We start from the raw sequence: 17,076 nt of genomic DNA on the forward strand, positions 1-17,076 counted from the left end.
CATGGGGGATGGTGGTTGGTGTATGGGGGGCAAAGGTAGTGGAAGGCTTTCTTGGGTGGGAGGCAGGGGTGTTGTTGATCAGTGGCAGGCTCTCTTTGTGGGGGGGCAACTTTTGTGTTGCCTAGGGCAGCACAAAACCTAAATACATCAGTGGGTAAGAAGCAAATACATGTACAAGTATTTGGAAATCAACCATAGAATAAGTAATATTACACACAAAATATTACATTTTCTCTTTAAAAGCATCACCTTTTGATTATTGTAGAAAGGATCAAGATCCTCCAGAGGTACTCCAATAAGTTCTGGTGGTGGATCACCATAAATAAGTGGTAGACTCTTTCCAACTTCCAGGCCATTGTTGGGTTTTACTATGTCCTCCTCAAGGACCTCAATATTTTTCTCTTTGCGTATCTTCTCCTCCTCAATTCGTTTCTCTATCTTTGCAAGGCTTTCTTTTGTAAATGGCCGCAGGCTGTCAGGGCCAGGAGGAAGCACCTTGGCGGCCATATTGTCATTCTGTAGTTAGGCTTAGCCTGATGTGGCGTGTCTGCCTTAAAATCTAAAACCTGAAAAGATAAAAGGCAACCGTAATGTTATACACAGATAAACAAACACACAGCATGAAGTATAACAAGTAGCTGTTCTCTGTAAGTAACAGAGATTTCTCCTGTCAGACACTTAGATGCTGAAGCTCTATAAAGTATATGTAAACCCAATCACAAAATCTCACATTTAAAAGGAGATCTATGATCACAGCATACACTTTCATTTTATAACATCAGCTTTGTAATAACACAAGCCATAGTTATATTTGACAATGCAATATAAGGATACTTGAAAAATCTCCTTTCAGGTTGTGAGTTCTGACCAGGGGCGGACTGACAACTCATGGGGCCCCTGGGCAATAGGGGATCATAGGGCCCCTGTGTCCTTGCCCAAACTCAAAAAAACCTATGAAAAAGGAACCAGGGGCATCTCATGGGGCCCCCTACTGACCCCGGGCCCTCGGGCAGTGCCCAAGTTTCCAAATGGTCAGTCCGCCCCTGGTTCTGACACACACTTTCACATCAATATAAATTGCACATGTGCAGTGTGATCAAATAATGAATTAGTGCAATACCCATAAAAAAGTGAGTAAATATTTCACAAAGGGTTAACATACATCAACTGCAACAAACTCATTAGGGCTGGTTCACATTAGGAACCGCATAGGAACGTGCTACATGTACCTGTGCGATTCACATGTGGTTCAGTGCAATGTGATTTGAGCCCATTCATTTTACGCAAAATTGGCAGTCAAATTTACACAATTTTTTTTATCTAGTGTTCAGATGATTGAGTGCCGCTTTCCTGTACACAATCAAGTTTGCACTGAGCTCAATTTGTTTTTTCATTTTATTTTTTGTTGTTTTATGTGCCTGTCTGCTGGCCATTTCTTTTCACAACTTCCTGGATTCCCTGCATGCGCTGCAGCTTCTCCTCTGTGGTTTACGTTTCATTTCTAATCCTGTGGTACCTTTTTGCTTGCAAGCAGTGATTCTTGTACTGTCTCCTCTGAGGTAGGCTCTGTGAAATGTGTGACACAGCAGTGCCTACACACAGAACATAGTGAATACTTGTGAATAGCCACAAAATTCAAGGAAGCATACAGTATATGTGTGGAGATCTTCACAAAGTAGGTTTCCAAAGGTCAAGATTTAGATTAATAGGAGAATGCTAGAAATGATTGAAAACCAATGTGGAAATGAATATACTATAAATATACAATTTTACATGTTGACCGGATACACTTTAATAGATTATTTTAGTTTGAAAAGTAAGTCAAGATTTTTTAATCTGGCTCTTTTATTAAATAATAACGGGCAATTCTGCCATGAAGGAGGTTCCTGTTATAGGTTGACAACATTTTTTCCTTGTCTCCCTATTGTTCTCCTGTGTTGTCACCCTGTCTCATGTTTTCCCATAGAAACTACAAGGGGATGTGCTGAAGCACATTGCACAGACATGTTCCATGGTTGTCACCATGCCATGCAGCCATCGCTGGTGTGCATGTAGACGATCATTGGGTTTTACATCTACTTTCATTTTTGGGCTGTTATATGCAAAGTTCCAGGAAATGGTCTTCACAAAAACAAAGACAGTAAATAAGTGGCATACATATAGGGGTTTATTTACTAAAACTGGAGTGCGCACAATTAGGCTCACTTCTCCACAGAAACCAATCAGCTTCCGGGTTTTTTTTTGCCAAAGCTTTGCCAAAGCTAAGCTGAAGTTAGAAGCTGATTGGCTCTCATGCACAGCTGCACCAGATTCTGAGTGCTCAACTTTTAGTCCTCATGCACACGGGATGTTTTTACAGCTGCCGTTGTTGTACAGCTGCAGCTGCCGTTGTTGGCTTTTGACATTTTTTTTTACATTTTTTCTACAGTGAACTCCCAGCATGTTATCCTACATGTCCATGCACACATAGACTGTAATCAGCGGTTTTTGGTAGGGCCGTTTTTTGGCTGGAAAAAAACCCCCAGAACTAATGGGTTTCTAGAGAAGTTTTTTAGCTGTAAAAACACTCTAAGGCTACGTTCACACTAACGTTGTGTGCAGGCGGCAGAGAGGCGTTTGGGAAGCGTTTTTACCACTTCCCAAATGCCTCGGACAATTCTGCACATTGCAGCACATGGTGCTGTTCTAACGGGAGCGTTAGCGTCGCGTCGCAGCATAACGGACACCTCTGGTCGAGTCAGGAGGCGTTAAAGCCCCCTATTCTAGCCTATGGTGCCGCTCCACAAACGCCCGGCTGGCGTTTGCGGCACGGTTGCGGGGAGTTTGCGGAGCGGTAACACCATTTAAACTTCATTATAGGCGTTTGTGGGGCGTTTTTAACACTCGGCAAACGCCTAGCAACTTCTGTTAAACTGTGCATGCGGAGCGTTTGCCGAGCGTTAAAAACCGCTCCGCAAACACCGGACCAACGCTTGCCAAAAGCTATAGGGGCGTTTGGCAAGCGTTGGTAAAACAGTCAAGTGTGAACAAGCTCTAACGCTGAAAAATGTGGCAAAACGCTGTAAAATGAGGTAAATTGTGGCAAACCAGCATTTTTGGACTTTTTTTGATCAAAAAAAATTTTTTTAGGACAAAAAAAACTCTAAGAAACGCAAACGCAAAAAAGCAGCTAAACGCTAATACAAAAATGCTAAACGCTGAAAAACACATTCTTAACGTGACTTTACACAGCTGTTACCAGCGTTAATAAAGCGCCCCGTGTGCATGGAGCCTTAGTAAACCTACCCCATAGTATACTGGTCAGAATCAAACTCAACTTCTCAACCTAGCAATAGCACAACCACGAATATGTACTTCTACTTTGTTACAAAATCTGCATTTGGACAATATAAAAAAAAAAAGAAGATACATAATCATACAATACATATATATATATAATAAATATATGTAACCAAAATACTAACATTTATAACACTTTAATGAGAAACTGTAAAACTGGACTTAAATGACAATGATGCCAGGCGAACATCAATTTTGCCTCAATTTTGCCTTTAGATTTCACTGCCATTTTTATGTATTCACAAGTTTTTCCATCAGAAAGCCAACACATTGTTTTCAGAATCATCCAAAACTACAAACATAGTCATGAATGAAACTATGGTTGTTTTAAATAAGGCAGAATTCAATTTTCATGCATGCTGCAATCAGATGTAATTGAATAAAATTATTTGATAACAACCCCAATGAAAATGCTCAGACATTTTTCAATTTATCCATCTGCTTGTTATTAACCAGCATTTTGAAATTGACCAAACATGTGCATACACAGTAAGATTTTAGGGATACTGCATGATTGAAGTAGAATGCTGAAATTCTCAGGTTTTTTTTTTAAACAGTTGTATCATACATTGAAATCAGTGGAAAGAGAAAAATATAAATATTTAAAAAAAATCTATAACTAAGAGCTAGAAGAGAACACTTCATTGTTTTGTGCATAGTTATGGGACCATTACTTAAAAAAGAAATAGAATAGGATAACATAAAAAAAAGACACATTTGGGCAAGCCCAGGCAAAATCCGAAGCAGGTTTGGAACTTTCAAAGTACAATGTATTGACATTAAACATGGCAACATTACACAGAAGTCTGCTACTTATCCAAGACAATAATATGCAGAAAAATAAAATCATCTCACCAGCAAGAAGATCAAACAAAACTCCTATAACAGCATAGCAAGCAATAAAAATGTCTCTTTTCCGAGAAGTCTAGCAGCAGGCCAGCTAAATGTTGAACAAGCATCTGTTTGCATACATTTCCCTGACATGGATCTGATCTCTAAACATGGTAGGCAGATCAGCTATCCACAAAACTTCAGAACGGAAGCTGCTCCCCTTGTATCTTGTAACTCTGTGAGATTTGAGCATCTAGGGGTGGAGAAGGCAGACCAGAATTTACACTTCTACAACACCATTGCAGATGTGTCTTAAAGTAAAGTGTCATAAAATAAAGTCTTATAGTAAACCTTTTGTAAGAGCAACAAGGAAACTGCCATTGCTGACTGCCTTCTGAAAATGCCAGTTGCCAGGAGTATGAAAAATCGAGTAGAGGAATTTCCCCCTCACCCCTCCAACCCCCCCCCCCACACACACACACACACACACATACAATGGGGCAACAGCAGCAGCAAATCAAACAATCGACCTCTGCATTGCAGGCATGGACACACATTGATCAAAATTCATCTCATTCAGTAGGTCATTTGATTGACTTCTGTTGAAGGGACATTTTGGAACACTTTCATCAATCAGCAGCTGCGATCAATTAGATCTGTCTATGGCCAGCCTAAGGCTGGCCATACACTATACAATTTTCTGTCCAATTTCTGCCCAATTTCCTTTAGATTTACCTTCAACTATGTAGTACTGGGGAGCCCCCAAGGATTCATTTATTTGCAGTCATTTCCCCTTTTGGCCCATGGGACAGGACGTTAAGGCAAATATCCCCAAAGGGATACAGATGGCAAAGAAAAATCTGAATAGGGTTATAACCATCCCTTACTCTATCCAAAATGTAAAAAAAAAGGTTTTGCCTATAGTTCTACTTTAAGAACAGCAGAAATGCAAAAGACAATAACTGTCAGTTTAATATAGTGAAATGTACGGCTTTATTCAATCCGTGTTAAAGGGTATTTAAAGTACAAAATGGGGGAGTGAAAACTATAGTCACCCATGTCACCAAATATTACCTGAACAGAGGGGGTGGAAAAGAAAGTTTTTTAAAAGATTTATTGCAATATCAGAAACAGTCAAACCCTTTGAGATGGCAATATTTTTACCTGCCATGCAAATCCATTGGGTGAATATATAGAGCACTATCTATTTGTATATGACCTGCCGCAGCAAGGACGGGTAGTATTTTTCTAGTGCTAGCTTACTTAATCAGCAAGAAATAAAAACTCAACTTTTTAGTGGCCGATTTAGTTATATAGATATTTATTCCTCATAATGGAAAGGTGTGGGGATCTACAATGCATACCACTGAAAACAACTGAATAAATAGTTGCAACATATCAATAAAATATAAAAACTGAATGTGGCTTCAATCATACAATATAGATTTTTATGTACCACTGACTAGAATAACAAAGCAAAGATTGAGGCATATTATTAGGCATACAATAGCAGCCAGGGGCGGACTGACCATTTGAGCACTTGGGCACTGCCCGAGGTCAGTAGGGGGCCCCATGAGATGCCCCTGGTACCTTTCATTAGCTTTTTCATAGGCTTTTTTGGGTGTGGGCGAGGAAACGGGCCCCATGATCCCCTATTGCACGGGGGCCCCATGAGTTGTCAGTCCACCCCTTGTAGCAGCCTTAGTTAATAGTAAGCTTCATTGTCATCCATGACATTAGAACCCCAGTGCAACTGACACCAGTTTTCCCAAAATATTTGCCCCTTACAACAGCTATTTACTATAGGATGTGGCCTAACAACAAGGGGAGGTTGCTTATTTGGTGCAGAGAGTGTAGAACAAATACCATAAACCCTTGTAAAACCAAATACATAGAGGCAATCAGGGCCACTGATGAGGGGGTATCACCGATCCGCCTGTAAAGAGCAGATGGGGCCAGGCCACAGGGGGAATCAGATGTGGGCAGGAAGGGTGACTGGTGCGGGGATGTGGGGCAATTACTGGAGCCAATTCGCTACATGGTTCTCTCAGCAGCAGCTGAAAACTGGCTTCTTCTCTTCTCTCCCCAGCCAGCTTTTAACTACTGCAGAGAGAGCCATACAGGGGGTCAGTTCCATTAATTGCCTAAATGCCCCCCCCCCCCCCCCCGCCACACCAATCACCCTCCCTGTGCACCATCCTTCTGCTGCCCATGCCCCTTGTGTATACATTTGAATATATATACACTTTTTTTTTCTAAATTGTATTTATTCAAACATTTTCAATAGAACAAGAGTGTAACAATAAAGTGACATCAATTGCCTAGTTGATAATATTACCAAAAAACACTGACAGCTGCAACTAGTACAGCATACTCCTCATCCCACATGCAGAAATACAGCAATTAGCGTAAGGTCAAAATAAGATAGAGACAATATAGAACCAAAATCCACACATTTCCAGGAGAAAAAAATATAATGAAGAATGGCGCAGATAATTGTCCAATACTCTTCAATGGAGGGGAAGAGCAGATTAGACGGAATACAGTACGCAATACCATCCAAAAGAATCACCGTACCACATACAGAAATCAGTCCGAAACAGTAAGAGTAGAGTTTACCACTCTCCCCCCCCCCCAGACTGTGTCAAACGTATGTGGTACACCTCTATTTGAGTAGGTCACTTTGTAAAGTGGAGGGCACTATTCACCAGTGATTTTCAGGTCTCCAGGGTTGGTGACGAGGCTTTTTTCCAAAATAGAGTACATTTCCTTGTATAATAAAGTAACAGCGTAAGCAGAGTGTGGATAGCCTCAATATTTAAAAGGCGTAGCCTAATTGAGGGGTTTAAAGGTATAGTAGTCACAGACAAGACACAGGTTAGAACTTCAACCCAATAATGCTGGGTAGCAGGACAATCTTAGAAAATATGTATAATATCTGCACCACTGTGGGAACAGCACCAGCAGAAGGAGGATTGATCCCTATAAATTCTTGCTAATTTGGCAGGGACCAAATAGATATTATGCAAAAATTATTAATGAATCAATTGATCCCTTGCTGAAACTACAGTTTGAATATATTGAATGAGAATAGGAGAGGACAATCAATACAATAGCTTTGCACAGTATCAAATTGTGCATTATTTATAACATGAAATTTTATTACACATTTCACAGTAAGTTGTATACTTCAAGTGAAGCACTTGAATCCCAGGTTTTAGCCTGGGTGTACTGTGTAAATGACCCACTCTACTACAAAATCGACCAAAAGCTTGAAATGTTTCATAATAACAAATGTGAAAAAAACCCCAAAACAAACAAAAACACAGATCTATCGTTGCGTCAGTGAGTGGATTATGAAAACTAGTACCATCCTTGAACCATTAGCAATTGCCAGGCAGACAATATGAGAAATATTTTTTTTTTGTTTTTTTCCATGCAGCATTGTTTTCTTACGAGCTGGTGAGCAATTTTATTTAATTCACAGGTAGAAGAGGAAGAGTGATTGGAGAGGAGACCCCAGGAAAAAGTATGTATAGACAAAACATTTAAGGAAAAATATAGCCGTTTGTGGGTAGTAGGGCTTCAGGATGGGGAGGGGGGAAGGAAACATGGGGTACCCAACCTGGAGTTCAACTTTAACCACTTCCCGTCTGGTCCATGTACATAAACAGCTGGACAGGAGCAGTGCAGGAGTGGGTGGCCGTTTATAAATGGCCTCCGCATTCACTGCCTGTGCGTGCTCCCTGGGAGAACGTAGCACCGCGATCCGGTGCCCGCTGTGTCCGGAGGATTTTTTTTTCAAAATGTTTGGACTTTTTCATTTACACAGCAAAAAAATAAAAATCCCAGTGGTGAATAAATACCACCAAAATTAAGTTTTATCGGTCTCAAAAAATGCATATAGGTACAGTGTTGCATGACCGCGCAATTGTTATTCAAAGTGTGATAGCGTTGAAAGCTGAAAATTGGCCTGGACAGGAAGGGGGTGAAATTATCCGGACTTGAAGTGGTTAATTTCTATCATCCAATCATGTGCAAGGCAAAATCCTATTTTCTTTTTGAATTCTCTTACACATGATTAGGCATTGATAGTGAACACAGCTTTACTTTATTTACTAAGCCAAGTGAAAATAATCTACTCATTTAGTAATTGAGTTGTACTGCAAATGTGTATTCCTATTTCCCTGTTAAACATATACAGTATACCTGCATTTCAGATTTCTGAGCATTTTAAAATTGGATAGTTAGTTCCTATCTTGTATCAGTTAACGATGTTGTAAATGACTTGGTTTATTATACTATGAGGTCATGAACAAGGCTACAAGTCTACACCAATAGGCAATGTTGCATTTCAGACATTTTTGTAAGATTCTTCAACCATACACAAAGTAACAGAGTGCACATTACAGGATATGAGCAAGGTATTCAGTTTCATCCTCTCCATATGTTCCTTCTGAGACAGCAATAAGTCAAGCACACCAGCACTTGCTGTGTTCACATCAGGATCTCATGAACAGGAAACAAATTGCAGACCAATAAACCTATTGGTATACGTATCACTGCAATGTTCACATCTGTTCACTATTTTTATATGAGGTTCAATTTCATGGACCATAAGACTCTTAAACAACTTCTACTAAAGGATATCTTCAGCCAAACAGCTTTAGAGCCCACGCGAATAGGCTTTTGTTGTCTTAAAGTGGATTATGGATTCCCATAAAGGTCTCTGGGGAAGCAAACCTGTTTGAAGCAGGTCAAATGCAGATCAGAAGGAGGTCAGCTGCAGGTGAAATGCAGATCAGAAGGAGGTCAGCTGCAGGTGAAATGCACCCATCATTGAATTCTAAATATCATACACTTCTCAAACCAATGATATCAACACAAGCCCTTAAAATGGTTCTAAGGTCACAAGGTTTTTTACCTTGAAGCTACGTTCCCCTTTGGGAACATGTTACACTTTCGACCTGTTTTTAGCTGCTGCCGCTGCACCCTGGCCTCTCTCTCTGTGACAGCAGTACGAGAAGTTCCCTGTACTAGCTGTCACTTTTTGAAAACAGCGCACTTTGTTCTGTGAATGAATGAACTACAAGTCCCAATATTCTTTGCAGATGTCAGCTTGTAGTTCTCAATGAACTACCACGGCATTGTTGAGCTCTGTGGTAGTTCATCGAGTCTTCCTGACAGTGTAAAATTGTCTGCCTGTACAAAGTACGAGCACACACACAGATTACACTGACAGTCTACAGGAGACCTGCATGGCACCAGAGATCTGCTGATGCGAATGTATCCTTTAACTGCTTGCCGCCTGTCCACAGTAGTTGTACAGCAAATGGGAGCAGCTGCAGGCCAGGCAAGATAATGCACACACCACGTGTGCTATGACTGTACACAATGCGAGTTGGTCAGCTGATTGGCTGTGGCTAATCACACACAGAGTTCTGTTTTTACAAACACACAGAACCCTGTGTACAGTGAACAGCGATCTGACGGTTTCTCAAACAGATAGTAAAGTAAAAATAGAACATATTACACACATTTAAGCGGTTCTAAAAGGTGCATTTTTTTTTCTGTAAAATAACATATGTGTCTATACTTACCTGCTGTGTGCAATGGTTTTGCGCAGAGCAGCCCAGATCCTCCTCTTATTGGGTCCCCCGCAGGCCCTGCTGGCTCCTCCTGTCTGTCGGGTGCCCCCACAGCTAGCAGCTTGCTATGGGGGCACCCGCTGCTCATGTGTCCATTCACACACAGAGCCGTGGCTTGGCCCTTCCCTCTCTCTCATCATTGGCTGACTGGCTGTGACTGACAGCAGCAGCAGCCAATGGCTCCTTCTTGCTGTCTCAGCCAATGACAAGGCAGAGACCCAGAACAGCTGAAGCTCTCATTCACATCACTGGATTGCGATGAGGCTCAGGTAAGTATTGAGGGGGCTGGGGGAAGCTGCTGCACACAGAAGGTTTTTTACCTTCATGCATAGAATGCATGAAGGTAAAAAGCCTTGAGCCTTTACAACCACTTTAAACATTGTTAGGCACGCAGTTAACCCCTTGATTGCCCCTAGACGTGAACCGCTTCCCAGCCAGTGTCATTAGTACAGTGACAGTGTTCACTATCTGATCACTGTATTAATGTTATAGCAATGACAGTAAGTTGGTGATCCTCCCAGATAGTGTCTCTTAGAGCCAGATTGCCTGCCACCCTATCACAGTCACAGTAAAAGTCGCTGATCACCGCCATTACAGTATATATACTAGGGTTGCACTGATACTGGCTTCGGTGCCAATACCAAGTACTCGTACTCATGCAAATGCTCCCGATACCCAAAACCAACATTTTTGTGGTGCAATTTGAGCCCTGCAAAGAACTGCATTAGATTTGAACAGGAATGCTGCTGTGTAAACCCAGGCTTGTCATAGTGACTTTGAGTCTGAGATCACAGAGAAGCTGTGTAGGAAACCTCCCAGAATGACGGGTTCCACCAGCAGCTCCGGCTCCCGTCAACGGCTATGGCTTGGGCTCCTCCTGCATCTCCCACAGCTTTGATCCCTGCATCTCCAGCGACTCTCTCCCCCTGTCCTTAAGTGGTTCAAGCCATCCACTGGATCCCCTCCTCATCCCCCCCTGGTCCCTCTGTACCAGATTGCTGATCCCCCCACTGTCAGACACCAAAAAGCTGCTTCAAAATGACATCTTTTGAATGAAGTTCTACAAGTGTAAGGACTTATTAAGTTGCTCTGGTCAGAGTTCAAACAGCTTTAAGGACTTCTTACCCTCATTTGACAGTGATGGGCCACTCACCATGCACCAGCGCTGTCACATGACATGATATTAAATCGGTTGCTTTGCTCTGCAAGGACAAAGAGCAGTTTTGCTTTTGGGTACAAATTTCTCTACTCATTTTTGTCAATAACCAGCAACATTAAATAGTTTCTGCAGATTTATAAAGTCTTTTCACCCAATTATTTTACTGAAATTTTTGCTGAGAATTTTGGCCACCCTACACCTGGCATAATCGTTTTTTTTACTCTGATCTAAGGAATCAAAGGAAGGAAATTCTTACAATTTTGTACAGTATTCCATTTTTTATTACATTACCCTTTCACTTTCTCACTTCAACCATTCAAGACAAACGTTAACATTTATTTTAAAGGAGACAAAATCTTGTGTCAAAGTAGGTGAAATAGGACAAAGCAAAATGAAAAACATCCCTTTTGCCTGTGGATATCTTACATTTTTTCCAAAAATGTTTTGAATTTCATGGTATTTCTTTGAGACTGCCAATACATGAACTTTTGCCCTGTCACTTTACCGAGACATAGGAGAGTATTTAGTTGTATATAAATCAGTTTCTACCCTTCCACTGATTTGTAATCACAGACAGACAGGGGAGACTCTTAGCACTAGGACTGCTATGAAGTGATTCCAGGCACAAGGCTGACTCCTCAGCTGCCATCCCAGATCATCCTAAGGAGTATGAGGGCTCAAGTTTCCTTAGCCTGATGACTCTGTTCATTCCTTCTAAAGAACGGACGCGGCTGAGAGTGAGAGACGCATGAGGAGGGCAACAAGAGTAAAACAGGGCATAAACTAACATCCGAGGTCCCAAAAGCAGCCCTCCCTCTTTTGCATTCTCCGTCCCATTCCCTACTATTTTACACACTTAAAAATGGCCTCGCTTCCGCTTCTAACTAAATTCAATCTGGAGCTGGAATGAACCTTTCTCCTGTCGGCTGGATTAGCTGTGAACTGATACCTTCCTTCAGGCATTATAAAGCATATGGACATGTGCCAGTTCTTTGGCCTGTCTTCCACGCTGCTCCTATTTGGAACTAGATTCATCTTAAGGATGAAATGCCTTTTGCAAGCCTCACCACTCTTTGTACAGGGGACTTGTAAAGCACATCATTTATACTTACATCACATCTGCCCAAAAGGAAAGTATTTGGCCAAACGTAACACTACAGAATAAAATGAATGCAATACCACAGAAATGGTCAAACTGAAAAATCTTTAAAACATGGAGAATTATCCATCTAGATCAGGGATCTCCAAACTTTCTAAACAAAGGGCTAGTTTACTGTCCTCCAGACTTTATGAGGGCCGGACTGCAGCCAGTGGGAGTAGAAAAGGTCCCGATGTCAGTGGGAAAAAAAATAATGCCCCATTTTTTGGTGTCATTGGGAGGAATTCCACCCCATGCCCCCAAGGGCCGCAGTTTGGAGACCACTGATCTAGCTGATCAAAGACTGAAAGCATCAAATATATCCAGGGGGGAACTGACCATTCGAGCACTCGGGCACTGGGTCAGTAGGAGGCCCTATGAGATGCCCTTGATACCTTTTACAGGCTTTGAGTGTGGTTTGAGTGTTGGCGAGGGCACAGGGGCCCCATAATTTCCTATTGCCCGGGGGCCCCATGACTTGTCAGTCCTCCCTGAATATATCACATCATACATGAATAAACAAGGAATCTGTCTCTTTGCTAACAATTAACATTATGATTTTGAGAATAAAAGCACCACATCTCATAATGATCAAGAATGCCGCATCGAGTCCCATGATGTCACTTACCGCCTAAGCAAAAACATGGTATCTATCTTCCAGGTGTATGGTTGACAGGAGTATATGCAAGCAACCAAGAGTATCTACATACATTACAGCTAACCTCCAAATAGAAACCACCATTTAATCCTGTTACATATTCATGAATGCTTTAAATGGTGAATATATAAAGATTTACATAAAAAAATTTACATAAGAAAAGAGTAACAATTATTCACATGACCAGATATCCATGGGCCCAGATCTTTAGTGCACTTCTTTCTTATGCAAATGCAACAAATAACATATACAATGCATGAGAAATAAAATCAAATGTCCAAACTGTGCATAGAAAAGCCGACATAAGAAAAGAGTGAAAGATATCCACATGCTCCCACAAGATGTCCACAGTTTTCCAGAACAAAAAACACCCAGTGGAGCACAGAGTTGTGATTTAAATACTACTATCATTACAATTCAATTTATTTTACATTGTCCCCCCCAAGGGACAAAGTACATGTAGTGCTTTGTCCCATAATCCTAGGTGCTTCTTAGTTTTTAGCTATGAGGCCCAACCTGGAAATCAGACAACAGCTGGTAAGGAGATGGATCCATCATAACAGCAGCTTGTCTCAGCTCACAGCACTTTCCCCAGGCAAGCAGCAGGGACAGAAATGCATAGAGACAGTAGGTTGAGGCCCCTTCCCTCTCTGCATTCCTCTTGTTTCAATAAAGTGCTTGGAGCAGAGACAAGTTGCCGTTATGCATCCTTGTCTTCTTAGCTGTTGTCAGGCAAACCACAGGGGACAGGGAGGCAGGTTGAACCTCATAACTAGACTTAGGAAGCATCTAGCTATATGTGACAAAGTATTACATGTAATTTGCTCTATAGGGAGGGTGGCAGAGCAATGTAAAAGAATTGTAACCATAGTTATTTATTTGAAATATATATTGGTTTTGTATTCATTTTCTTTTTTAATTATAGGTAGGACTAAAATATAAATATATTTATTTTTCTTTTATCTTACCCAGGTAAACCTAAAATATTGCATATGAAAATTGATGCAGTCTCAAATCCAGCCAGCAGAGAGAGCTCTAGGCTTTGATTATTGCTCTCTCTCACTCTCTTGCTAAGACCTGTTGGGAAAACATATCTGTTATTTAAAGTATAACTAAAGGCAATTTTTTCTTTAGTTTTGAGTAGTAGAGATGGATTAGAACACCTGTTAGGTATTTATTACCGTCTGTAATACCATTTGGGAGATTCACCCTCTCAATTTGTCCTGTTTACCATTATCATTGTAAGTGAAAGTAAAGAAACCCCAAATTTTGGGTTGTCCCCATAAAAGTAAAAGAGGGGAAATTTTCCAATGGGCACACTAGTTCTGATGACCTGGGCATCCCCAAAGAATTCTCTTAATTTGCACATATTTTCTCACTTCCTGTTTTGGTTATGGGACAGGAAGAGAAGTAAACCTCCCCGATGGGACACAGATGGCAAAATATAGAATGGCAGGGGTTATAACCCTCCCTTGCTCTATCCAAAATTTAAAAAAATAGGTTTTGCCTATAGCTCTACTTTCAAGACATGGCTAGATCAAGTGCAAAATCGAAACACAGAGCTGAATGAGTCAGAGAAGTGATTCAACACTTATCACTCACACTGGTCTGAAAGGGAGCTCCTTTTGCTGTCTTTTTTGGATAAGCCATAGTGATCTAGCAATCATGTAGTAAATGTTGTAACACAAAGATAGTATACATAGTAGACACAGTCTAGAAAAGTATAAGCTACACTGGAGAACGAAACTAAAATCAACCTAAAACCACTGAAGCCGGCATGCACATTAACACGCAGGATTGTGCCCTTACCAGGGGCGGACTGACCATTTGGAAAATCAGGCACTGCCCGAGGGCCAGGGGTCACTAGGGGGCCCCATGAGATGCCCCTGGTACCTTTTTCATAGGCTTTTTTGAGTTTGGGCAAGGACACAGGGGCCCCATGATCCCCTATTGCCTGGGGGCCCCGTGAGTTGTCAGTCTGCCCCTGGCCCTTACCGTGCATTGCAGTAAGACAGCCTCTGAACATTTTGAATCGGCTCCACAAGACATATAAACACATACATATTTTTAAATACAGCACATTACAGTTGCACACTTAGTTCACATCTATGCACTATGGCATGCGAAAATGCACGTCCTTTATGGTGTATTATGAAGGTGTGTTGAGGTCGTACTCAAAACTAATGTCATCGGACCAGGTATCATGTGTTACGGCAATGCACAGTGTAATAGGGCCCTTGCCATCAATTAGACCAATTGAGGTGGCTACCACAGGCAGCACTCATGGAGGCATGGTGGGGCGCTAAGATCTGAGTGTCAGGTCCTGAGACGGCCATCTTTGCCACCCCTGACACAGTCATGATTATAACTTTCCTTTCATACATCAACATGGAGATAATACAGGCCATGCTGTGCCTGCGTGGGTTTCCTCCGGGTACTCCGGTTTCCTCCCACACTCCAAAGACATGCTGGTAGGTTAATTGGCTCCTGTCTAAATTGTCCCTAGTATGTGTATGTATGAATGTGAGTTAGGGACATTAGATTGTACACCCCCTGAGGGATAGGGACCAATGGGAATGTACAATATATATGTAAAGCGCTGCGTAAATTGACGGCGCTATATAAGTACCTGAAATAAATTGTCTCGCGCCTTGACTACTGCAACTCCCTTCTCACCGGCCTGCCCCAGCGCAGGCTCTCCCCGCTTCAGACCATCCTGAACTCAGCGGCTAGACTCATCCACCTCACCACCCGCTCCACCTCTACCTATCCCTCCACTGGCACCCGGTTTCCCAACGCATCAAATTCAAACTGCTAACTCTGACCTACAAAGCCATTCACAACACTGCCCCTACCTACCTCACCTACCTGATTCCCAAGTACCACCCTACCCATACCCTTCGCTCCTCACAGGACCTCCTTCTGTCTTGCTCCCTGGTCTCCTCCTCCCACGCATGACTGGAAGACTTCTCCAGGTCCTCCCCCATCCTCTGGAACTCACTACCCCAATCCATCAGATTGTCGCCTTCCCTCCTCACCTTCAGGCGCTCCCTGAAAACCCACCTCTTCAGGGAAGCCTACCCCACCCTCACCTAACAGCCGCCCTCCTTCATTCCTCCTACCACTTCACCCCCCACAGCCACTTCCTCCTGTACCACTACCCCATCCCTCCTAGATTGTAAGCTCGAAAGAGTAGGGCCCTCTAACCCCTCGTGTGCTGTTTGTTGTTGTTGTACTGTTTCATGTATTGTCCCCCCCTCTATTGTACAGCGCTGAGCAAACCCTTTGGCGCTATATAAACTCGACGTAATAATAATAATAATAATAATAATAATAATGTTCACTCTGGCTGCATAACAAATCAAACTACAGGTTCATGATCAAGCCAGTGACCATGTGGGCACATCGAATATTACCAAGTTGAAACATGTACCTAAAAGAACAATATCAATTTCTAAAAATGCATTCATCAGAAAAAAATGTTCACCGTTATTGAAGATAAACAAAATGCTTCCTAAGGCCTGTCCACTACAGTTTCATCATTATTAATATTATACAGGATTTATATAGCACCAACAGTTTGCTCAGCACTTTACAAAATGAAGGTAGATATTACAGTTACAATACAAGTTGGTACAAGAAGAAACAGAGCGCCCGATTCGTTAGAGCTTTCATGCTTTGGTCTCTATACATTTTCTTTATAACTCGTAAAAAAAATGACCAAATCTGGGAAAAAAAACCACACACTGCCCACATTATTATTAGGCAATCCAAAGACAATGCCAACAAAAACTTGTTCAATTACAGATGTGAATGGTGAGCAGAAATGAAGATTCAATCAGCCAACGTGAAGAGAGATAGTAGTCGTAGTACAATCTAAGAACAGGTGTCTGTATCACCCATATCATCATCTGAGAAGCATATCTTAACGTCAACCCAGGCACTATTAATAGCCAAGGAGAAGGGTTTGATATGCAGCGCGGTCAGGCAAACAGGTGCCATTACGATAACGAAAAGCTCTTGACTCCTCAATAACTCACTACGTGTTAAAGCAAACATGCTCCTTATAATAGGCAACGTTTTTGATTGATAGAAATGTATAGAGAATTTTTTTAAATGTTTACAGAGACATTAAACAGAGCTTTCTTATATTACACTGATTGCAAAAATGGGAGCACTGACAAGGGTATTATTGTGGTTAGATTTGTTTCCATTTATGTAAAACCTTTATCTCAAAAGAAAAAAAAAGCTGTTGCTGTAATGGCCAAATACCTTCTGGCCATAATTCTGAGGAGAACAGGAG

General features: G+C 41.7%; 1 protein-coding gene across 3 annotated transcripts in view; it reads right to left on the reverse strand.

The window, feature by feature from the left end:
- SCN4A (sodium voltage-gated channel alpha subunit 4) overlaps positions 1-17,076 on the reverse strand; it is a 135,707-nt gene that overhangs the window by 93,033 nt on the left and 25,598 nt on the right. For all 3 annotated transcript variants that reach the window (XM_089674631.1, XM_089674629.1, XM_089674630.1), the window contains exon 2: positions 250-566. In XM_089674631.1, the coding sequence (XP_089530757.1) occupies positions 250-507 (258 nt within the window). In that variant the 5' untranslated portion in view covers positions 508-566. The remainder of the gene's footprint in view (positions 1-249; positions 567-17,076) is intronic.

This window comes from Staurois parvus, unplaced genomic scaffold (assembly GCF_062004578.1).
Source record: "Staurois parvus isolate SC_StPar_1 unplaced genomic scaffold, SC_StPar_1.0 ptg000151l, whole genome shotgun sequence".
Classification (NCBI taxonomy): domain Eukaryota; kingdom Metazoa; phylum Chordata; class Amphibia; order Anura; family Ranidae; genus Staurois; species Staurois parvus.